Genomic DNA, 22,604 nt, shown 5'->3' with positions numbered 1-22,604 from the left:
TTACTGTAACATTTGGTCTTGGACCATCATCACAATACGAAAGCACTTTCCTAAACCTGACCTTGAATCTATCGGAAATATATACTCCCTTATGATTGGTTCAATACTGAAGACTATACGCCGGTGAATCAGAGTTGAGAGTTTCTGATTGGCTAGTTCCACAGGAAGCCTGTGAACTAAAAATGCTGCCGAGGAAAGTGGTCAATTGGCTTTGTGAAGTTATGTCGTAATACCCACAGGGATGACACAGCAAAACTGCCAGAGCAAAATGATGGAATCAGCTGCCATATTGGCGTTTACACCGTTTTGTAATAAAAAACTCATCTACATAATGTTGCTGGTAACAAGGAAATCACTGCGTTAGTACTACGGATGGAGAATGATCTTGTTTCCCTGAAGGTATGAGTAAACCTGTAAGAAAGAAGCTTATCCATGCTCAAGGAGCATACAGCAGGCTGGATAAGTAGACGAGAGAGCTTGCTTCAAACACCTTTGAAATTTATCGTCGGCTTATCAACGTGACTGCAAGGGAGTCTGTTCCATCAAGTGCTGATTAAGCTAGAAGTACCAGTCTTCAACCACACTTGAAAATAATCACAACGATTACTTCCATCTCATTTACAATGTTCTTAACTGGTAATCTGTGAAGGTGAACGGTGTTTTTTTCTGGATCAGAATTCTGCAGGAAGCTGAACTATGTTAGATAATGCTGCTTTATGCGGAAGAATTCGACATTAAATCAAATTTGAAGTCAAATGATAATTGGTAGTTTCCGTGCAGAATAAAAGATCTAAAAGTCAGGGCTATTAGGCTGTGTGGCACCTAAATAAAGCGCGGAATAATACGCCAAAGCGTTTAAAAATCACTAGACTAATGTTTGTGTCTTTAATGCCACTCCTGTCAGTTTAAACGTCAAAAATACTTTGAATGCAAAATTTAACTTCTCGTCTAATTCGAACAAGGCATTGTGTATTAAGTGAACTTTTCAGTAAATGTTATAATGGTTACGTCCTAAAGTACCCTACAGTTTAATAAAGAATGACTACCGTTACTTACCCCTTGGCGTTGTTGGTAATGTGGATTTTGTTGTTTTTACAATGGGAGCCAAGGTAGTTCCCAATGGCTGTCCGCGTATTTGCTGGAGAGCTTGTGAAAGTTGGAGAATCACGCCCCTTAATTGTTCATTATCCTGTTCTAAGCGATTAATCGAATTGCTCTGTTGTTCCAGCTGGTCCCGCATATCAGTAATTAATTTTCCCCGTAATAATTCCCCTTCTTTCATTTCTGTCATTTTGTGATGTGAGGTGTGGAGACGATGGTGAATTTTCGTCACCACATTTGTCATGTTTCTGTGCTCCTTCGTCAGCCATTGTATCCTGTCTTCCATCCCCTGTAAACGCTTCCCTAGGTCCTTTTGCGAAACCCCACCCTGGCCATACGCCGTCCAGATGAGAACATGTAACACTACCAAAATTGAACACTTTCCCGCCATTTTCTCCAACATCCTATAAATGCTGCTGTCTAGTAAACGGCAACGCAGCAAATGAACACGCAGCTCCGATGACGAAACCCCAGTAGACACAGATTTCACAACTTTCTCCTGTTTGTCTAGTCGAATGGTAACATGAAATATGGTCGCGCCTTTCTTGTCATACTTCGGATAAAAAGTAATAATCCAGGAACAAAACGAATCCGCAATGCTCTGAACTCGTGCGATTATTCATTCCAAGCTCCTCGATGATATTTCCGCCTCGATGCGAAAGCAACTAGTCCAAGATCACGATCTACGAAGTGAGAACTTAAGGAAGTTCGATTTTCTCCGCACTATAGTGGATCTATTAGCAGCTGACGATTGGCTGATGGTGTTCCCGCAAAGCCCTGAAAATCTCTGCTCTGCTCGGGACGTGGCGCGCGTGATTGGCCGAGCTATGACGTCATGGTAAGTAGCAGACGACTTGGCGATATATGACCAATGCCATTCGGCGTGCCTCGTAGAACTACTAATTCATGCAGTACGCCATGTTTTGGGAATGTTTTGGTTTTTAATGTTATCTGTCTTGCAATGAAATGAAAGGATGAAACCGACGTACGATGGATATACAATGTACCCTAATTTCAAAATACGCCAACACGTATACATCATTTTCAAGGTTGTTTGTCGAATTGTATATACATGTACTTTGAACGATTTATTAATGGTAAAACATGTACTCGCTATCGTTTTCAAATTTGTGTGAATACATTAATTGTCGATAGTTCAAGGCCCGCTGCTCTTTATTGCAATAAGTCACATCACCAGTAGATCAAAGCTTATCCATACAGTGCATGAATGGACCTCAAGTTGACGCAACTGAACGAAGACCGTGCAACTTGTGTTGAAATAATGTTCATTCCAGTGTGCCACTTTTTTGAGGTTTTCCGTTTCTCAGTGTTTTCCCTCATCATTGTTCAAGACGTGGAAGGACAGATTGACACGTTGGAAAGTCATGGTGTATCTCGCTTCGATGGAAACACAGAAATATGGGGAACACACCGGACTCGCCTACTAGTTCAACGAGATCTGTGTTGCAATCACCAGAGCTGTCTGGCGATAAGCTGCAAAATCACAAATTTTGAGCAGTCGTTGCGGTTTACTTCGTACGCTTATCCGTCCTTAGTTCTTCTATTGGTATAATAAAAGCGGAGTTTTCTTTTAACCGTGTTGCAGTGGCCATCCTCGCACAGTGGCAGAGAATTGTTTATGCAAATCTGAGATTCGTATACCTTTACCGATATTACAATCAACTTCCTGTATGCTATATCACAGTGCAAGTCAGAGTCTTCACGACCATGAGAGTACTGTAGACCTGACCACCATGCAAGTCTTAAGGTAAACTTATACTTGCAGATAAGGGATGGGGTTCCTGTCTCAACGAAATTGCCAACGGTATGCGACATGATCATCAATCAAGTCCCATCACCGAGTAGACGAAACTAAACAAACTATTCTTATAGTACTACATTTATTGCAAAAGTCACATTGTTCTGTAAGTGAATCATAAAGTTATGTTTCGTCGCACATAGATACAACTACATGACTGTATGATAAAAAGAGGGGCTAAGGGTCGTTTCTAATTATGTTAGTCATGTATCATACACTCGTAAATTCAACTACTTATTATACTGCAGTTATGTATCATACACTCGTAAATTCAACTACTTATTATTGTGAATCGCGGCCCTAAACCTTGCAAAATAGTGGTGGCTATGAGAACCCTCTGTTCATAGTGACTTATAGTGATGGTTTACCACTCATCGTTCTTTTCTTGATAATATATTGATAATGTGTTGATAATGTTCATATCCGCAAGCGAACGTATCAATACGACGCGTACGCTGTCCACGTGCGCTGTCATGGCACGTTTCTTAATCTCTTAGTTCCACTTTCAACATGATTGGTTTCTTTGGTCGTACCGTTCCCATTTGATACTCCAGGTCCTCGTGAGCCTATAGAGTAGAAAAGAGGAGTATTTATGGAACAATTGTGTTTAAATCATATACTTGACACACCCAAAATACATTACGCCACGTCCACGGTATTTCCCTCAACTAAAAAATCGTCATCAAGAGCACAGCTTAATTTATCGACCAGTGCGCAGTTGTTCAAAACAGGTCTTGTCATCAACGCTAGCGTTAACCTTACTTTGCGCTATCCACTTCCCTTAAGTCTAAAGTGTTACTCGTTTAGAACAACCAGGCCCGATATTCTTTTAAGAAAACGCAGTTGAATTGTTGCTTTGTACCATGTGTCATTTTACTTCATGTGACTTTTTAATCCAAGGTCAAGAGAGCAAATCTGTGCTTACTGGTGTGCTTGGTGTGCGAGCAAACTTGCACTTCTTCATAATCGCTGCAGCAGCTATTTTCATCTCAAGCAATGCCAGCCTCATCCCGGGACAGTTACGTGGTCCCATTCCGAATGGCATCCAGTGGTACGGATTTCTCTTGGCCTTTTCTTCGTCTGTGTAGCTGAAATAAAAACAGGGCTATCTCAACTGCATGTATAGATATATTGGTAATTAACACAAATTTAAAGTGGGCAGTGCTGCCGCAGAGTCTTCCAGCACAAAATGCGTGGGTAAAACGGCGTTCAACTCTGGACTAGAATTTATCTCGAACACGAGTAAGTAGAAAAACCATTAGATGTTGCAGCATTGTTACCGGTACTCCTAATAAGTTCCGATCACATTCTAACAAAAATCGCTTACCGCATGGGATTGAACTCGGTTGGATCAGGGTAGATTTCCGGATCAAAATGTATGGCATAGGCTGGAAAGCCAACACTCGTCCCCTTGGTGATAGTTATGCCATCAATTACAACATCTTCGCTGCATGTTCGGTCAAACCTGAAGGCCGGTGGGTACATTCTAAGGGCTTCCTGAATACACATATCGAGGTACTCCAGTTTGTTCACATTCTCATATGTGATGTCCTATACAAACAAAAAACGAAAATGATTTAAAAGATGCAAATAGTGAGGAGGCGTGATTATGGCAGATTCGGCGGTTTAACTGGGCAAAAAAACCCCACATCACTTCAGTGGCCACTAAAGAATTACTCTCATCATGCAGTACACGTACATTTTTAATTCATCCATAGCAAGCCTTCGGATCTTTTCTTAAAAACACACTCACACTTGACTGATTGTATTTTAGGTACGACACAAATGCCTGCTATAGTAGGATGTATGATCCTGGTCAATCTAGGCATCCTGGCGCTTGACATGATCTTTATTATGAGTGCCAAGTCAAATATTTCTTTGATGCAATTTTAAAAGTACTTACACTGTCGCCAATAGCCTCCGTCAGTTCTTCAATGACTTTGTTCTGAACATCTTGATCCATGGCCAAGTGGTAGCAAAGGTAGTGGAGTGTATTAGCGGTTGTGTCGAATCCAGCCAGAAAGAAGATAACAGCTTGAGCGAGGATTTCTTCTCTTAGGATACCTGAAGGAAGGAATCGATGATTCAACCTCACAGAAAATTGGAGGGAAATAAATACCCACCGGAAGTTCTTACAAAGATATAATTTTCGATAAATGGCTTTCAAAAGTTATGCAAGATAACCCCCCCCCCCCCCCCCCCCCCCAATGGCATCCAGCAATTTATTCCACACTGACTTAACAGGTGATTTAACTAAGGAAAACTTTTTTCGATTCTATCCTGCAGACTTCTTACACTTGAAGTCTGGCCAACTAACTATACAATATTACCTTTGCTGCTCCATTCCATGGTCTCACCAGTAGGATAATGGGTTTTGCGATCAACCTGATCAGTTGACACTTCATCCTTGATCATAATGTCCAAGAAATCATGGAACTGCTGCAAAACCAAGAACGTGTCTTTTAGGAGGAGGTCAATGGCCTACTGTGCCCACCATTGGTTATTTGAACGTATTGAACTACATGTAGTTATGTATCATACCGGTATATGTCATGGAAATCATTGCGAACCGGCCACAATTTTACATACTCAGCTCAAATTTATAATATTTTTGTTACCCCGGTACACACATGTAACTGCTGTATGGCAAGCGATATCTTTTTCAGACTTTCGATTCATAGAGCCTAACGGATCACTGGTCGTTTCTAAAGTCTTCAAAAACAATTATCAATGAGCTTAACTTACTCCTGGGGTCTCTTGTCGCTGCTTCATAGCTTGGTTAGTAACTTGAGTAAAGAAATTGAATGTTTCAAAGTTGAACAACTCAATTCCAAGTTTCTTCAGAAATTCCGATAGCTTCGGAAACATGACTGAAAACGCAAATATAAATGCTATTGAGTAAACTTTTTTATTATTTCCGATATGATTTAGGAGGATTGTCACTGTGGAAAGAAAGATTAGAGATCCTCTATATCACCAATGTGTTTCTAAATCCTAACCGTAGGAAGGGGTCTGTCTGTTAGGATTGTTTTTCAGGTTGACGAGGGATTTGGCCAAACCTAACCTTAACAGTGTTTGGGGCCGGATGATGTACAAAATATACCGGTATTCATTTTGTATTACATACTAGCAATCAGAACTTTCGCATTTCCCAAAGAGAACTTGAAAATCTCGTTTGCGTGTTTCACAAACTCGTCATTTGGATCTTTCTGCGAGTCCACTGCTATTCCAAACATAGTGCTGGCAATGACGTCCATCGTGAAACAACCACACATACTGAAACAATACAAATAACGAATCAATCTATTAATTGCATGTATTTATATTTATAAGTAAGCATGGACTTCATGTAAGTAAATAAGGTTAATTTTCACTTTAAAATAGAACGATCTAAACCACCTGGCATTCTGTACCCTTAAATTCAGATCAGGAAAATCAACAAGCGAAAAAAGTAACTTCGTTTAGTACGGCAGTTCTGCAAAATATACAGAGTCAGGTATTTTCAATCGCCTGATAATTTGAGGTTGTAGAAAACTAGTACTTAATCTTTACATTCGCTTCTCACGGGATCAAACAAGATATTTGCAACGCCACATGATGCTGATTACGACAGCATCGATTCGGTTGTCCCTCATGCCGAGTCAAGAGGCATTTCATGAATGTTCAGAGCGCGGACCTAATTTAAGCTCATGAGGTTGAGAGGTGACCTGAGCCCAAATTGTAGCAAAGATTTCTTACGCCCTAATATCCACTTCTTCATTTTTTTCACATTTTTCCTCAATGTTCACGGCCAACTGTTCACCGGCTTTCTTAATCAGCCCAGTCATCTGAAAAACAGGACGGAGCCTTACATTTTTCGTTATCGACTAACGGAACCGTGAGATTTATTAGCCAGAGTGAAATATCTATTCAAATTTTAAAAATCAAAGGGAAGATATAGGCAAGTGCCTGATAGGCCAGATTAAGTTACGCGAGGTCGCCAGTAGGAGAAACTCCGTACTCACAGTACATCGAGTCGAAGTTATTCACGCTTGTACAAGTGCAATGTAATACATCAACCCCTGAATCAAACGTGACCGCGCAGTCCCCGAACGATGCATAGTAGTCATACACCTGAAGACCTGATAACAGTCACGGAAATAAAATTTTTATTCTCCCTTTTTAAAATACAATTTAACTTTGAGACCAGTCTATCGATTCTGCTAACTTTTGTGGCTACATTACCGAATACAGACACCAATAGAACCAATAATATGTATACGGTCCTGATAAATCCCAGCCGCGCGTGGGAAAAAAGTAAGGATCTCGGACATGGTTTCAGCAGTCACCAATTAAAGAATACCTTCACGATGTTAATCACCAAGAGCTGCACGGATGGGGATCTTAATATAGGGCGAGTTCAGACTAACACCACTTTGACTTACATTCTTGAGCCGGCCAGTGGTAAAGGCCGGAGTCGTCATACTTCTGACATGTTTCCAGTGGTCGTCAACGAGGGTCGTCAGCATCTTATTCAATGGTGCAGGGTTCTTAGTCAAAATCTGCAAAAGAAAACATTGAAGACAGTCAAAATCTAAACGATTATACGTATTGCAAGTTCTGAATCCATTTAATAATACCACACCATAATAGGTCATCCCGGCTCCCTGTGGTTTGTATCGATCGCTAATACCCCGTAATTTACACACAGATATCCTGTTAGAGGAGCACACGGGATGTAAAAGACTTGGTGGGTCAAGATGACATGTAAAAAAGATAATAAGCTTCTTGCTCACCCTCCTGTTGGCGAATTTGTTGAACTGTTTCACCAAGACTTCCTTCATCACGTCAATATCTGTGATGGTCAGTGTTGGTGTGGAACCAAGCAAATATGATCTAGAAAACGAGAAAAACAAACCTAATGACAAAAAAGGAACGAGCATACGTTCAAATTATTAAAAAATAATGTCCTCTGCCTGTAGCAATATCTTTTTGTTAACTGTCAGTTACATGTATGCCCTTGTCTGTCCTGGCACAACAAGCAGCAAGATGCATTTTCTAGCGAGCAACAAAATTTAATGAGACGCCTTGTTAAAGTGAAGAATACATGTATGTCGCTGTTGAAAGAGTATAGTACATGCAGATATATCTTTGCATAGAAGCCGCATCATTTGGCACAAATCCCGAGGCTCTTCCACGAAATATTTGATCAATTGCATAGCTTCAATAAGACACGCTGTTGACTTCCTTACCCATAGCATCGTTTGTGTTTGTACTTCTGATACAAGATGATTTCATTTTTAAGGAATCCCTGCAATAAAACAGATGTTGGTGATCCATTTGCATCAGGAATAAAAGTCCTGCCCGTCCGGGCCGTTTTCCGGCTGAGGTTAGGAACCATTGACACTCGGACCCGCCCATTACAGGCCATACACGTCTGTACACACGTCATGGTATGAGGCCTCGTTTTAAACATTTATCTGATATGAGAATTAGAAATAATGATAAGGTTTCAAAGGATTAGAACCAAATTTACATGAGAGAACGTGTAAAAACTGGTGTTAGAAGTATAATGCTCAGGCTACTTATAATTTAACTCACCGTTCTCAACGCTGAGATCAGATTTCCAACAAACGGGAGTGGAGTTGGACCCTCAATGCCATACTTTTGGAAATGGGTGTAGAAACCATAGTTGTACCTGAAAAGAACAAGGCCACATTGATCACATTATTAATTTCAGAACATTTAGACGCCATTATCGTCGGAGATGACGAAGTCAAGTCAATGAATTTTGCGGTTAAGAAATTACTGCTGATTTTAGCCTACTTAAGTGTTGAGTTTTACCAGTAGCCTACAGAGGGGAGCTACTAACAGATTCGGTCAATAGTTCAGCTTAGAGCTGCACTGCGTCAGGGCGATACCAGTAGACCAAAGCAATGTAATACCCACATTGCGGTTTATTTGAATTTACCGCAATACCAGCAAAAATTGAAGCATGCCCTTGACTAGATTTACCAGTCAGTGGACAACATTATCGATTTTATGATTTCGCAGCCTGAATAAGTGCATTCTCTCGTACATCTAGTTTGATCTGTCAATTAACGGTAAGATATATCGATCCGCTTGCCGTTGCGAGTTAGAAAATACTGGCAGCTTAAAATGAACTTGGGTGTGGCCATTTGATTTTTTGATCAGCATTTGCAAGTGGCGCTTGCCTTCCCAAACATCCACTCAGCTCACAACATCAGTTATCCCGATCATTTCCGAGCATGAATTGTAGGACACGCGAAAGTTGCTGAATGCCCAAATATCAACAAACGCCTACCAACATAGTAAACACACAGAGGAAGAACTGACTCGTACTCATATCAGACGCTTTACATATTGCACAAACTGCTGTCAACTTCATTAGCCCACATAACGAATGGCTCTGCAAGCATAACATTAAGTTGTAGGCCTACTCGTCCAGCTACGACGTTTTATGTGCCATATAGGCCTCAAGATTAATGCATGCCCACGGAATAAAGGGGTCGGTAAAACGTCCCGAAGGGTTTGATGGTAGAAGAGGGAGAAGAGGGAGAAGGAACCCACGACCAAGATGGTCACAAACGTTTTATGTTGTAGCGGAGTCCTTTAAACTGACCCATAATGACGATTCAGTTGGATATTGCCGGGCATAAAGACACCATTCAACTAGGACTACACTGTAAACTTACCAAACTGACAGGACGAGCACCACCAAAGTAGTCAGAAACCACACTGGAACATCAATCAAGCCTAACACCTCCATGGTCGTCACTTAAGTGGTGAAATATTGGTATCGGAAGAACTGTCAGTTCAAAAACTGTGCTGCATGGTCAATGTTAAAAATAGATCATGAATCAGAGTTCACATGTTATTGTCCAGAGCTCCAGCGTGGCACCAATGAAACTAGGCCGATTTCATAATTTCCATACGATCTGACGATATACCAATATGATATACCAATACCGCCATATTGGTACCCGGTACAAGAATAATGGGCTCGTGTGGCGGGAAAGTTCGAATATAATGACTGAACGAGACCAAGCTAGCTGCTACTCCACTCGGGATGACGATTTTATTTTGCAGCATGGATATCGGTCATGTGAGATGTGGTTACATTGTACTTTGAATTGACAGTATCTCGACTGTCATACATTATCGTCGGCTCATCATTGCAACTAGAACTACGAATAAACTAAAACGACGAAAATTCAAATTGCTTACCAAACTTTATTTTTATACTAGAATACTGTATTAAGTATTTTACAATTAACTACAACATGTTATCGATTTGACATTGTATCAAGTTTTTATAAACAAATGCGATAGGGCGAGACATGCATACAATACATTTTGCTCATGACGACATGTTCAGGAGTATGGGTCTAAGATCTGACGTAAAGCAACGACTGACAAAAACGTCCCATCTAAAAGAGCGAATTAAGACGGTTACACTTCAGTTAAGAAAATTTCGATGCTACATTCCATCTGCCAAAAGTCCATCTTTTTGACGCGCTGATTATCATGTTCAATTAAAGGGAGTGCACTAAATATGCCATCGAACAAAATGATACAAGTGTCAGAGTCTCACTTATGTGACTGACAGTTTAATGAAAGACCTTTGGGTTGTTAAGTGCGCTTCAGCCCTTTCTCTCTCGTCCTCCTGTGTGAACAACACAAGGGCTGCACCCTCCAGGTCATCCTGGACTCTTGTTGCCTCGATTATCATGTAATTTACACTAGGAATGACGTTTCTCATCATCACAACCACTCTAGAGACGGCAAGTTTGATGTGTTCCTGCTCCGGACCAGAAAACTTCTCGGATACCATTTTATTTGTACCTTCTTCGCTGTCTATGATCATCCTGGCCGATTCTATCACGGGATTCCTTCCTTCACCGATCAAGTCTACCAAAAGGCGATTTGAACTGTTAAAGTATTGGAAGATTGTTGCACCCTCCTTAGAAATGTGACCTGGCTCAAAGGTGATTTGGTAACTGTTCGTTCGTTCCAACTTAAGGTTACTCTTGTCATCTTCACCTGCAAAAGATCATTGAGAGAAAAGATGAAGGGGATTGCTTCCCAAAAAACCCAGCAACGTTATGCATCGGTCTGAAAGGTTGGGGCAGGCTGGTTTTCAAACTCGTACGTTAAGATATCATTGTTGTGACTTCTTCCAGCTGTTGGTCTTCCTAAGTTTTTTTTACAGAAAAGAAACCACTTACCAAGTTGACTTTTGAGCATTAAGAACACGGGCAGGAGCGAGGCACACATGAGGCCGGATTTTTCGTAGGCGGTCAACATCTGTTTGTAGTCGGTTTGGAGGAGGTTGAACTTGTCCAAGTACTCATTGAATAGGTTTGTAAGCAACTGAAACGATATCAACTTTGATCAATTTACTACACTTATCTGTCGAAAAAAGTACGGTCGACTATAACTTGTGCTGACAAGTCACAGCAGACTTCTTCCTTCTTCGCCTGATGCTAAACCACACAAACTAATTTTCTTACCGCCCAGCCTGTACAATAAGACTTTCCATAAGCATCCACGAATCAACGCAGATCAGATAAAGAAGGATATTAAGCAATAACACTGCACTGACCTTGTACTTCTCATCCAATTCTGGTAAGCCAGTTTCTTTAAATTCTAATCGTTGGAGGTTGGCTGAAAAACGATAGGACGACACTAGTAACCTCTGCTTGAAAACACCGCAGCAAGCTAACTGTTGGTTGCCCTGATCATGGGCTATTTTTCAAAATTGCCTCTGTGTCTACCATTTCAATTAACTTGAGTCATATTGTTAAGTTTTCTGCAGCCGATATTTAAGAATGAGACAAAGTAACGGCTAAAGTTCAGACAAACGTGGCGTGTTTTCTACAATGATCATAGATTCTGGTCCTTCGCGCTCAATGAAATGGCCAGCGAAAAAGGACCAAGCTTACCATTTGCATCAACTGATTCCTTTCCAGTATGTCTTTGGCTTGGGACTTTCTCCATCTTCGTCGTCGTAACCGGAAGTTCGACACCAACACCTGGTTCTGAATCACGTTTCTTGGCTCCTCCACTGGGGACGTGTCCAGTTGGCGAATTGGTGGTTCCGAAGGACTCAACAGCTTCAACGTCCTCAACCCCCAAGTCAACATTTACAGGAATTGATGGTTCTCCTGAAACCTTCTCCGTCGTCAATGTTGGAACGTGCGACGATGTTCCATCCGCATCCAAAGTCTCCCTAGGTGGTAATTCCGTTTTGTCAGTACCTTGCTTGTCAAGAGAAACCGGGATCGTATCGAATACACTCCCTTGACTGTTATCCGGTTCTTGCTTTCCGTTGTCTTCTACAGCATTGCCATTTACATCACCTGTCAAAACATCTAGTGCCGCGTCCCCCTTCCTCTGACCTACAGCATCGTCTTTACTCGAATCACTCCTGTCATTGGCTTTCTTTCCCTTTTTCTTCTTCTTGTTTTTCTTCTTTGCATTATCAAGAGGAATGCCTTCCTTTTTCACATCTGCAGCAACGTCTGCTGCTCGGTTTACATCTGTGGTTTGGGTTGAATGTAGCGGTAACGCTCCAACAACAGTATCTGGAGGCATGTCAACTTCTTGAGTAATATCCAAGCCAACATGGGTTATGTCAGAACGATGCGCTTTGCTATTAAGAGACTCAGTTGTTGGGTGATGACCTTGGCTAGACGCAACTTGCTCCTCATCGGCGTTTAATCCTACGTTTGCCTTAGTTTCTAAAGGCACTATGCTTTGTGGTTGATGTACCCTGGCCTCCGCCTGAACGTCGACAGCCTCTCCGATAGAGACCGGATCCCGAGTCTCTTGATTTTTGCTCTTACTTGCTGCGACCATGACTGGATCATTCTTTCCTATCAAGGTGATTTCCTTCTCCAGTAGTTTGCTCAGGTTCTCCTGCTTGCTTTTTTTAAGTGACTTTTCGTCCATGGACGATACTGATGCATTTTGTTCTTTACGCCTCAGGTCTTTTTTCTTATCAGTTGCTGAAGAGTCAATGATTCCACCAGCCGAGTCACCAATGGCAGCAACAGGTCCACGGTTGCTGGTGGCAGGAGGTTGGGGTACCAGTACTTGTAATGGTCGGCTTGAAGTAAGCAGTCCGTATTCAGCGTCTCCACCGAACTGGTCATGTGTCGAAGCTTGCTGTGTAGGCATGACATTACCAGACCAATCAATGGTGGGAACGCTGCTTGCCTCACTGACGGTCGAAGGAATCAGAGGGATTGCAGCATTCGAACCGATGGATGAAGCAGGTTTGAGAATGTTTGGCGAACTGCTGATACCAAACCCTGCCGGAGAAGTGCTGGTATTCTGCAAGTCGGACAGAGCACTTGACCTGTCCTTGTCCAAGGCACCCGTGTGTGGAATAGGGTCATCCTCTGCACTGACCCACTCACTAAACTGTGTGCCTTGGGCTTCTCTACTTCTCTGCTGAATCGGGTCAACAAGAACGTCATCATCTGATTGAGGAATAAGTGGAGATACAAGAGGCCCTTGGTTATGAAGCAAGGCACTTGTTTCTATAACGTTCGGTAGAACTTCGGGCTTGACATCAGTCGGTGATAGGGTAGTACTTCGACTATCTGCTGCGCCAAGTGGATCTGGAGGTTCTGAATCAATTGCATTCGGATTTTCAAAACCTAATCCGTCACGTTTATTAGGGGAACGGCTTCGTTTCTCAACATAGAGCTGCACCTTGGAAGGACTATGACTGCTCAACGGATGGTTGTTTACGAGGTCAATATGCTGCTGTTCTATCGGAATGGCAGGTTGGTCATTGAGCTGGTCCTCAGGGCGCACAGCCTCAATATGTGAACCTTCCTGCTGTAAAAGCGGTTCCCGATCATGGCGGTCGTTGTCGTCTTTCTGCAAAGATAGACAATCGGTGCTTATATTAAACAGCTTCCTTTCTTTAAATATGTGAAATCTGCTTTTAAGTGGCGAAGCATTAGGGAAAAGGGGGCGACTCACTACTTGAGGAGTAATATGATGGAAGAGACTAAACAATCTGACATCCGTTGAAACCGAGAACATTTCTATATATTGAAATTAAAAAAGTCAATAATCTCTGCATTCATTCCACAAGTATGTACTGACTACTAAGCCACATTGGCTTAGTACATGCAATTCACAGCTGGCATAACCCGAGACGATGGGAACGATTGTTGTTATGATAATACAGTCTGGATTATGAACAAGCCGCCCGATCTGAGATGTCACATGCACTGCAGTTACACCGAGTTTCGTGCATTTACAGGTCATCAACGTGTAATAAATATTTTAGAATAAATCAATAAATGTATGGGTATCAGAGAGGCATTTGTGCTTCAAGTATCATTTTTAGATATACTATTAATCATTCAGACTCTGCTATAAGGATTAAACTGAAAGCGATAGAACTATTAATGGTCAGCATATGCTGAAATCCATGGCCGTCTTCAAATAATTGTATTGGTCAGCTAACTTGGTTTCTTTAAAAACTCCTTTGTGTACTCTTCAAATCAGTTTGTGAATCGGTGCATCGGTGTTTCATGTGACGATATCGAATCGACAAATTGCATATGAAACGTCCACACATTCATACAATATGATATCTATTGAGCTAATAAAGAGTGAGTATAAAGTTGGTCACCACTCCCAATACAGACATCAACAACGAAAAGGTCACATAATCTGGGGCATAGTTTACCGCAGGTTTGGTAACAATACTTGGCCTCATTTCTTCTTTAATACGGTATATGATTTGATATAATGCTTTGGCACGATATCTCAGTCTGCTGTTAGGTGGCTGGTCTGCACATGATTCGGGAAGTAAACAAACTTGTTTTGAAAGGCTTGAAAGAAAATTATTCCTTGGACATTCATAAGATAGACATATGTATGAACGCACTATTTCACCGCTATTTTATTAAAAACTATGATGTGTCATCTTGCAACATATTTCCATATTGGTACTTGGGTCCATCGCATATAAGCAACATCTGTGTCTTGAAGACGTTGGTCAATGGATAATATCAATACTGATTGTTCCGAAGAAATATAAAAAAGTATTCCAACGAGACACACACTGAGCAGTCTGTAAGCAATGCTTAAATCTTAGTGGTTGCATCATTTTAAATAATTATTTATTTATTTTTATAAGAAGTACAACAACTATATAGTATGTATACCATTTGATCGAGTACGAGCCAGACATAGGCATTTATGTCTAATTATAGGCCCGACAGCCCATGGGTGCTGGCCTGTGTATTTGTGCGCTGCTTTAACATGCTGTCTGCATTCAAAAAACGAAAATCCTTTTTCTACATGAAAATAAGATTCTCCTATAGTTCGAGCAAGTAATTGCGGTACTTACTGGGCCTTCGTTGTCACTTGGGCAACAACAACAACACGCTGCCCCCATCTCACTGTCTCATCGCTTTGAGGTGCAGTGAATAGTCCTTCTTGAGCACACACACACACACACACGCAGGTCCTCCACACAGCTTTGTCACTCGCGCCTCTGTGAATGCTCTGTGCCATCGATTGGGGATTGGGAGCACTGCGATGCCATCTGGTACGATCGGCACCAACAGATTGATAGCTTCTTGACTATTCTTGTCTATTTGGGGAAATGAACATTTGTCACATGTTCAGTCATTCCCAGTCAAATGGTAAAACCTTTTGTCGAGGATATTCAACAGGAAAAAAGATAACGATGGTTGTCATAAAAGAAAATGCAATACCTTCTTCCTGAACTTGGTTAACCAGATGCTATTTTGTTTTTTTAATTTGGACTTGTCCCAGCAGTCTCTATATATGACCGGCGCGTGCGAGTTGCACGTTCCCCCTGCTGTTTTGGATTCGACTCCGCCAAAAAGATAGTTTTCAGTTTTTCTGGTGCGAAGATTGAGGTGCGATAGATTTGAAACTAACACTGTCGGGTACCATCGGGTGGAGCTCAAATTCCGCCCAAGCTTCGTCCAAAGCGCCCCACATTTGAGCTCCATCCATTCCGGGGTCTCCTTTTGGTACAGAGATCCGTCAGTGGGGTGTTGATTATAATCGAGTAAAAAATTTTGAGGAATTTAAGGCGTGAACTACATGTACATGTATTAGAGGTACCGCATTTTTCTCAAGTTCGTGACATTGTTTTAAACATCATTCGAAAATCAACACCGCTTTGTCTTGTTAAGATTTTTATTTTAGCAGTTCATAAGACAAATAATTATGCAATTTTTGTCATGAGGATCGTCATTTTATTGATTTTACCAGTTGATAATACAGGGAACAAATCAAAGATACTTGCATAACTTTGTATAATATACATGTGTATACATTTTAATATGATTTCCATATGAAGGAGATCGGTGATGAAATCGATATTGTCACACTGGCACCACCCCAGAGCCATACCTGACGACTCATTTTTTCATTTGAGACAGCTTTGAATCGGTCAGGCCGTCTAAAAAATACCAGTCTCGTGTTTCTTGGATCACGATTTTAAGCACCATTTCATGTCCTTGCTAGTCATGTAGGCGTGTATGACCTCACTAAACCAGATTCAATCGTAACCGACGGCATTGTTGACTGGCAATTAAAAAGCCGTGGCCATTGTAGTCATTTTTATTTAAAGATGGGTCCTATCAGGAAATTGACAAATCGCCAAACACAAATTTACATAACCTCATTTCTGTTTCTTTGGAACAAGTGTCGCCAGATCCCAAGTGGTCATTTAGTCTGGGTGCCACTTAGTCTGGCTGCCGGCATGGGACGCTGAAGGTCACGAATACTCCTTTGAGGACTTTGAATCAGCACTGCCGTCGGCAGAAGTCGGAACTATATTTCCAAATACTGTATCCGTTTACGCATGCGCTTAAGTAACCAAATCTGTTCGCATGACGTGAACCACGGATCGCATGGATCTACCGCTGCAGCACGCAAACGCGAGTAAAACGTTGAGAATGGTGATATAAGTCATTGCATATTTTACAATCAACGTGCAAACACCCGAATCGACTCCTTCAAATCATCGAACATTCTGCCAGTCTCTTTCCGCATGTATTCCATGAAAGGTTTCACTTTCTTTAATTCGGCAGTGTTATGAACACATATCTTTAATTTCTCCGGAGCTTGACCCTGTTCGGTCGAATAATGGTCAAGAATTCTTTGCTTAATCTGTTCCTCGCGGCTTACCAACATCATGGCGTTGCTGATGACAATGGGCTCCTTTTCACTGATGTCTTTCGTGATCAAGTTAGCCAGGTTGAAATCCTCAAAGATCTGAGCGCCCTCTCCAGGAATTTTGTCTCCATTAAAATGCAGCTGCATGCAGTACTGGTGCTTCCGTTTTATTTCTATACTTTTCTGCTGAAAATCCTCTGAAACGGTGAACGATTGCAGCGAGAGTGGATGAGAAAGTGGATAGGGACTAGAACAAACTGATCGACATATGAGTCATCACTAATTGTTCTCTACTGATTAATAAAAATTTCAGATTGTAGGCCTAATTAAGGTCATGGGAAGTCGATCATGTTAACCCGTATACCAGAATATAAGGATATCACTGCAGGAAATTCCATTCTGTTTATCAAACATCGCATTTCTCTCTGCCATGTAATATGTAGGCATATGATTAAGTGTGCAAGAAAGTCTTCGGTCAACTGGACATAAATCGCCAATGGCACTAAACGAATTTATATCATGAGGTCTATTTGTGTATTTTACCGATTGTCTGTTTAGCCAAATATTCAGTACATATCTTACCTAGTTCGGCTTTGTATATTTTGAAGACCTGTGCGAGGTTACTGTGAGTATAACCGCGACTGTCGTAGGATGACAGCATCCTCTGATAACATGTGCGCAGCTGGTTGAAGCGGTCGTGGCAGTCATTGAAAGCTTCTGAATGGACCTGATTGAAAGATTCAAAAGTAGATCATTATATACCTTATAAGTTTGAGGTTTACAATTCATAAAAAGATAATTCTTTCAGTAATTGGGTTTAAGTACATGTATGTAACAGTCCCAGATGACGGATAGGCATACGCACAGTAGTATCCAATGATTGGCATTGATGAGGCAAAGGCCCAATTTCTGGGTCACAATGCCTAAATGATGACGATGATGATTAATACATGTATGAAGCACAGTGCGGTGACAAAGTATGATTTACATTCAGTCACGACAATGATTGTGCAATATGAATACTGGTCATAATTCTTGATACAACTGAACCATTTTTAAAACATATCATAAAAGCATAATGTGGACTCGTACCTTGTATTCTTGATCTATATCTTCGATTCCTATTTTATCAACAGTTATCTTCCGGAGGCTAGCTGTAAATAAAAGAAGTCCAGTTAGTCATCCCGATTCCATGAAATGTTGGCGTAAGATTACAAGCTGATTGTGACTCACCGGCCTCACCCGCGCTATCACTGCGACTGTCCAATTAGGAAAATTGGTTTGGCAAATTCGCCACATTCTGAGACATAACGGGCATGTTAAACGACGTTTCATTGCATTTCTACAGCAGGCAACGTAATATCTTTCGTCAAAATCCCCTCTCGTTCTCATTGTCAAATCAAAATCGAAACCTCTCCAGTGTGCGTGCCTTACCTCCGATCCCAACTCCTTTGTCCACTGATGGCCGACTCGGGTGCCGCCGAGCAGAGCTGACTGAACCCCTCTGGTACGGGATATACTCTGGGTCATCGTCCTTCGGAAGTAGGGGCTCGTACTCCCTGGACTGAAGATATAAATACCTAATATGGTGATCCAAAATACCCATTTTGACATATTGAATGTACATACTACACGTATAGGCTCACGTCCTTTTGGGCGAAAATTAGACCTATACTGGACCGATTACTTGTTCCAAATTATTTATTATTCGATACATATATTATTTAGTTTATCGCCAAATTCACCCGCTCGAAAAAGTGTATCATCAATGATAATCATCTAGAAAATTCGTTAGGATGTGGAAATCGAAGGTAAATGACCGGCCTTGAATTTCTGGAAAACGACCCTTGCCCAGGAGATCCTAGCTTCGTCTGTGACTTACCTTCTGCAGACAGGGACAAAAACGAGATATGCAGGTCCCCATGTTTCTGCCCTCTTTCGATAGATAAACTACTGGTATCCCAAGAGCCCTGGCAATATTTTGGACTACATCATCGATTCACTTATATATCCTTTTAACAGACAGCACTTCTTTATTGCAAGAAAAATGCATCGGTATGGTACACAAAACTTCAACTTTTGGTGATATGACGAATGCACACGATCTTGTATGCCAGAGACTACAAAATCACTGCAACCTTTATACTTTTCATGAAAGTAGGTTAATAACTTTCTCGTGCTTCGTGATGTCATGCCGGTCATGTCGTAAAGCCAATGGCATGACTGCGATTCCCGCCGGCCCGGGTCAGTTGAATACGTGTATTTGGACAAATGATCATCCTGCCCCCAAGGCGCCGATGTCCATCTAAAACAAAATCGCCTCGTGTCACGAGCGACGATCTGATGATAGCATGCTGATTTAAAGAAAGATTACAGTTGATAACGAGTATATCGACACAGAATGATTCTAGGCCTTGGCCAAAAGTAATCGATGTTTGTAATGGAAAATACGTTAAGCCTCGTTTTGTTGCAACCAATCCTTAACAAAGTGACTGACATGACATTATACAGAGCGAAAAGGCTTGACAGGTTAAATCAGCCCGAGTGAAATTTTCATGCTTCCAACCGTACCGGTATATACATAAAATAATTTAAATGGGCGTAAAAAATATTTTTGATATTAGATGAGGTTTTGGCATTGACATGTTGGAGATCATTAATTGCCAGTGCACAGAAGATTGAAACATATCACACAGTTTGAGAAACATTTAGTTGATGGGCTATAAAAACAAAAATAATCCGTACAAGATTCGCAATAGTAAGAGTAAAGACCTTCCATCTCATTGGCCAAACGCCGCTCTGCCAACGGCATTGTACGTGTTCGTGGTATACCCACTCATTCCCTGACGAGCGGCGAGGGGCCAATTCGAAAAGCTGAGATGCGGCTGCGTATAGACCCAAGCACGAGCTTTAATAGAACGGCCCGGATGGACGACGTAGCTTCCAGCTACTACATCGATAGTCCGTGTTTTTAGCCCAGCCATGTCCTCAGGAATTCCTGCATGAAGCGAAATCATTTTGCAAACACCCGAATCGACTCCCTCAAATCATCGAACATTTCCGAAGTCTCTCGCCGCATGTATTCCATAAAAGGTTTTACATTTTTTAGTTCGGCAATGTTATCAACACAGATCTGTAATTTCTCCTGAACTTTACCCTGTTCAGGTGAATAATAATCAACAATCCTTTGCTTAAAGTTTTCCTCATTGTTAACTAACGCAAAGGTGTTGCGAATGATATTCGGTCCTTTTTCAGTGATGTCCTTCGTGATCAGGTTTGCCAAGTTGAAATCCTCAAACATCTGAGCTCCATCACCGGGTATTTTGTCTCCGTTGAAATGCAGCTGCATGCAGTACTGGTGCCTTCGTTTGATTTCTATACTTTTCTTTTGGAAATCCTCTGAAATATGATTGCGGAGAGAATAGATGAGAATAAAGGCCTGTTCGGTGCTGAAGAAACGAGGCCAACGATTGCCAATCGTACAGCAATCAATGACCTGACTGACATTTTCTGACCTTAAAGACTCGAGGTGGAAGAGAGTACATGTACTCGTATGAAAACTAACCTAGTTCGTCTTTGTAAGTCTTGAAGACCTGTGTGAGATTACTATTAGTAGAACCGCGACTTTCGTAGGATGAAAGCATCCTCGTATAACATGTGCACAATTGGTTGAAGCGGTCATAAGAGTCGTTGAAGACTTCTGCATGTTCCTATAACAAAAAAGAAATTGAACCATCAGTTTGAAATTGGAAAAGAATTCTTATTTTCAATTAACACGTCCATAATTGACATTTATATCAAGTATAGTTGGATGCAATGATAACGAACTATTTTATTAATTTCATCTACAATGTACATGTATATGTAGTAACGACAATGAACCTGTCACCATGATTGAATACTAAGGTCTCATCTCCAAAAAGTACAATAGTCCATAACAGGCTGCGCCAATCTCTTTTACAGGCTCTGAATGGCAAGTTAATGCACCATTCCATATATAAAACGTAAATGCCCGCGGTAGCCAAAAAAAAATATATACACATGTACACGTGTATTATGTGTATCCCTACAATCTGACCGTCAGTATTTTGCTTTAAGAGAATGTGATAAGACTGCGTCTTTGATTTTTGACAATTGTAGCGACGCATACCTTGAACTGTTTATCTATATCCTCGACTCCTACTCTATTAACTGTTATCTTCCGGAGGCCGGCTGCAAATTAAAAATGGCAAAAAAAGTCATTATAAAAATTGGACCAGTGCTGCTTATTTGCGGACCAAATACTTGACATGCTTGCGCCTCCAAGCACATGTCTTATATACATTAGCAACACCACACCAGCAACAGCTTCATGAACTTTCATCTTGAATTTTCGAAAAGGTAATGATTAATAATGTTATATGTATTTGTTGATAATATAAACAACACACCTTCGATCCCAAAGTTCACAGGTCGACTCGGTTGCCATCCAGTTGAATGACCTGAAGCACCTTGCTGAGGCACATACTGGGGGTATGGGTTATTGGCATCGTTCTGAAGGATCCGTTCGTACTCTCCAGACTAAAGATAACAAATAGATCATATCATCTGTACAGGGATCTGCAATATCGAACCACTGAGTGCGTGCCTTAACATTATACAAAAATTACAGAGGTTTTTTTGCAATAAGTTTGCCCGAGCAGGACACTCGCCCAATACTGAAAGGTTACGGAGAATATGGCTGCAACAACATTTAATGTTGGCCTTAATCCGAATGACAAGAAGTGATTATACACTGCTGTGAAGAAGAGGAGTTATACATGTTGACCTGTGATAGGAAACATGAAGACCACTCGATTATTATTCATACGTTCCCGATTTTGAAGAAAAAAATTAAAGAACGTGTTTACTGGCACATGCTGCAGTATATGAAGGCAGCCATACATGTATACACACTAGCTGGTCATAGGTGATGTTCTATATCAGTAACAACTTACCCGGTCACGCACGCAGGGACAAACCCGAGAACAGCATGTCCCCATGTTCCGTCTCCTTCGAATCCACGATTTCAATCTACATTCTCGATACACGCACAATTTCTCGCGGCGCCATCACTTCAACGGTTTCAATACAGTACGATGCAGGCCTATTCCTATATATCACAGGAGCAACGCATCAATACACTAAACTTGATATTGGCCTACTGGTATACGTTTAAACATTCCATTCTGCAAGCAGCTCGAATATATCTCTCTGCCACCACAGAATTCTATAACCGCATGTGATCACAGGCACGTGAAGATACCGGAATATCAATCAGCCCGATCAGTCCCCAATCAATTGATACACATGCACTACGACAACCTACATGATACACGTAAAAGAGTAGCATCAGATTGTCTGTAGTTAGAGGCAGGGGGCGGGGTTGCGTGACTTTGGTAATAATGGAGGCATTTATTCTTCATGAAACTCGATCAATAACGTTCTCATAGGCCTTGTAAGCATCATGATTCAG

At 41.3% G+C, this 22,604-nt stretch overlaps 5 protein-coding genes across 5 annotated transcripts in view; all 5 read right to left on the bottom strand.

The window, feature by feature from the left end:
* The window catches only part of LOC135483086 (fibrinogen-like protein 1), a 34,407-nt gene extending 32,542 nt beyond the window's left edge, over positions 1-1,865 (bottom strand). Inside the window, exon 1 of the mRNA XM_064763604.1 lies at positions 1,057-1,865. Coding sequence (XP_064619674.1) covers positions 1,057-1,504 — 448 coding nt within the window. The 5' untranslated portion in view covers positions 1,505-1,865. The remainder of the gene's footprint in view (positions 1-1,056) is intronic.
* Positions 1,866-2,985: 1,120 nt separating this feature from the next.
* LOC135483085 (cytochrome P450 3A24-like) lies at positions 2,986-9,865 on the bottom strand. The gene is made up of 13 exons (XM_064763603.1): positions 9,616-9,865; positions 8,501-8,597; positions 8,152-8,210; positions 7,696-7,795; positions 7,345-7,461; positions 6,659-6,747; positions 6,048-6,196; positions 5,666-5,790; positions 5,251-5,359; positions 4,824-4,984; positions 4,248-4,471; positions 3,846-4,008; positions 2,986-3,486 (listed from the first exon to the last, which is right to left on the bottom strand). The coding sequence occupies exons 1-13, from the start codon at positions 9,687-9,689 to the stop codon at positions 3,406-3,408; spliced, it is 1,548 nt and encodes a 515-aa protein (XP_064619673.1). The 5' UTR covers positions 9,690-9,865; the 3' UTR covers positions 2,986-3,405.
* A 268-nt stretch (positions 9,866-10,133) lies between these two features.
* On the bottom strand, positions 10,134-15,484 carry LOC135483084 (uncharacterized). The gene is made up of 5 exons (XM_064763602.1): positions 15,303-15,484; positions 11,866-13,813; positions 11,526-11,587; positions 11,149-11,293; positions 10,134-10,963 (listed from the first exon to the last, which is right to left on the bottom strand). The coding sequence occupies exons 1-5, from the start codon at positions 15,348-15,350 to the stop codon at positions 10,515-10,517; spliced, it is 2,652 nt and encodes an 883-aa protein (XP_064619672.1). The 5' UTR covers positions 15,351-15,484; the 3' UTR covers positions 10,134-10,514.
* Positions 15,485-16,131: 647 nt separating this feature from the next.
* Positions 16,132-19,128, bottom strand: LOC135483083 (uncharacterized). Its single transcript, XM_064763601.1, has 5 exons — positions 18,993-19,128; positions 18,545-18,674; positions 18,203-18,264; positions 17,693-17,837; positions 16,132-17,307 (listed from the first exon to the last, which is right to left on the bottom strand). The coding sequence occupies exons 1-5, from the start codon at positions 19,032-19,034 to the stop codon at positions 16,922-16,924; spliced, it is 765 nt and encodes a 254-aa protein (XP_064619671.1). The 5' UTR covers positions 19,035-19,128; the 3' UTR covers positions 16,132-16,921.
* Positions 19,129-20,123: 995 nt separating this feature from the next.
* Positions 20,124-22,377, bottom strand: LOC135483082 (uncharacterized). Its single transcript, XM_064763600.1, has 5 exons — positions 22,087-22,377; positions 21,541-21,670; positions 21,261-21,322; positions 20,676-20,820; positions 20,124-20,509 (listed from the first exon to the last, which is right to left on the bottom strand). Exons 1-5 carry the CDS (start codon positions 22,129-22,131, stop codon positions 20,124-20,126), a joined length of 768 nt encoding a protein of 255 aa, XP_064619670.1. The 5' UTR covers positions 22,132-22,377.
* Between the last annotated feature and the right edge of the window lie 227 nt (positions 22,378-22,604).

This window comes from Lineus longissimus, chromosome 2 (genome assembly GCF_910592395.1).
Source record: "Lineus longissimus chromosome 2, tnLinLong1.2, whole genome shotgun sequence".
NCBI lineage: Eukaryota > Metazoa > Nemertea > Pilidiophora > Heteronemertea > Lineidae > Lineus > Lineus longissimus.
The sequence above is the reverse complement of the archived record's forward strand: the minus strand, read 5'-3'. Positions and strand labels throughout refer to the sequence as shown.

What these genes read in the sequence shown, in the direction of transcription:
- LOC135483082 (XM_064763600.1), bottom strand. Translation starts at nt 22,131, where the DNA reads ATGGGGACATGCTGTTCTCGGGTTTGTCCCTGCGTGCGTGACCGG. An exon ending in GTCCCTGCGTGCGTGACCGG is followed by an intron (nt 21,671 to 22,086) that starts GTAAGTTGTTAC and finishes TGTTATCTTTAG; the next exon opens with TCTGGAGAGTACGAACGGAT. An exon ending in TGTGAACTTTGGGATCGAAG is followed by an intron (nt 21,323 to 21,540) that starts GTGTGTTGTTTA and finishes TTTAATTTGCAG; the next exon opens with CCGGCCTCCGGAAGATAACA.
- LOC135483084 (XM_064763602.1), bottom strand. Translation starts at nt 15,350, where the DNA reads ATGGGGGCAGCGTGTTGTTGTTGTTGCCCAAGTGACAACGAAGGCCCA. An exon ending in AATTGGATGAGAAGTACAAG is followed by an intron (nt 11,294 to 11,525) that starts GTCAGTGCAGTG and finishes ATATCGTTTCAG; the next exon opens with TTGCTTACAAACCTATTCAA. An exon ending in AATGCTCAAAAGTCAACTTG is followed by an intron (nt 10,964 to 11,148) that starts GTAAGTGGTTTC and finishes GATCTTTTGCAG; the next exon opens with GTGAAGATGACAAGAGTAAC.
- LOC135483083 (XM_064763601.1), bottom strand. Translation starts at nt 19,034, where the DNA reads ATGGGGACCTGCATATCTCGTTTTTGTCCCTGTCTGCAGAAG. An exon ending in TTTGTCCCTGTCTGCAGAAG is followed by an intron (nt 18,675 to 18,992) that starts GTAAGTCACAGA and finishes TTATATCTTCAG; the next exon opens with TCCAGGGAGTACGAGCCCCT. An exon ending in AATATACAAAGCCGAACTAG is followed by an intron (nt 17,308 to 17,692) that starts GTAAGATATGTA and finishes TCACCGTTTCAG; the next exon opens with AGGATTTTCAGCAGAAAAGT.
- LOC135483085 (XM_064763603.1), bottom strand. Translation starts at nt 9,689, where the DNA reads ATGGAGGTGTTAGGCTTGATTGATGTTCCAGTGTGGTTTCTGACTACT. An exon ending in TGATCTCAGCGTTGAGAACG is followed by an intron (nt 8,211 to 8,500) that starts GTGAGTTAAATT and finishes GTTTTATTGCAG; the next exon opens with GGATTCCTTAAAAATGAAAT. An exon ending in AAACACAAACGATGCTATGG is followed by an intron (nt 7,796 to 8,151) that starts GTAAGGAAGTCA and finishes CTCGTTTTCTAG; the next exon opens with ATCATATTTGCTTGGTTCCA.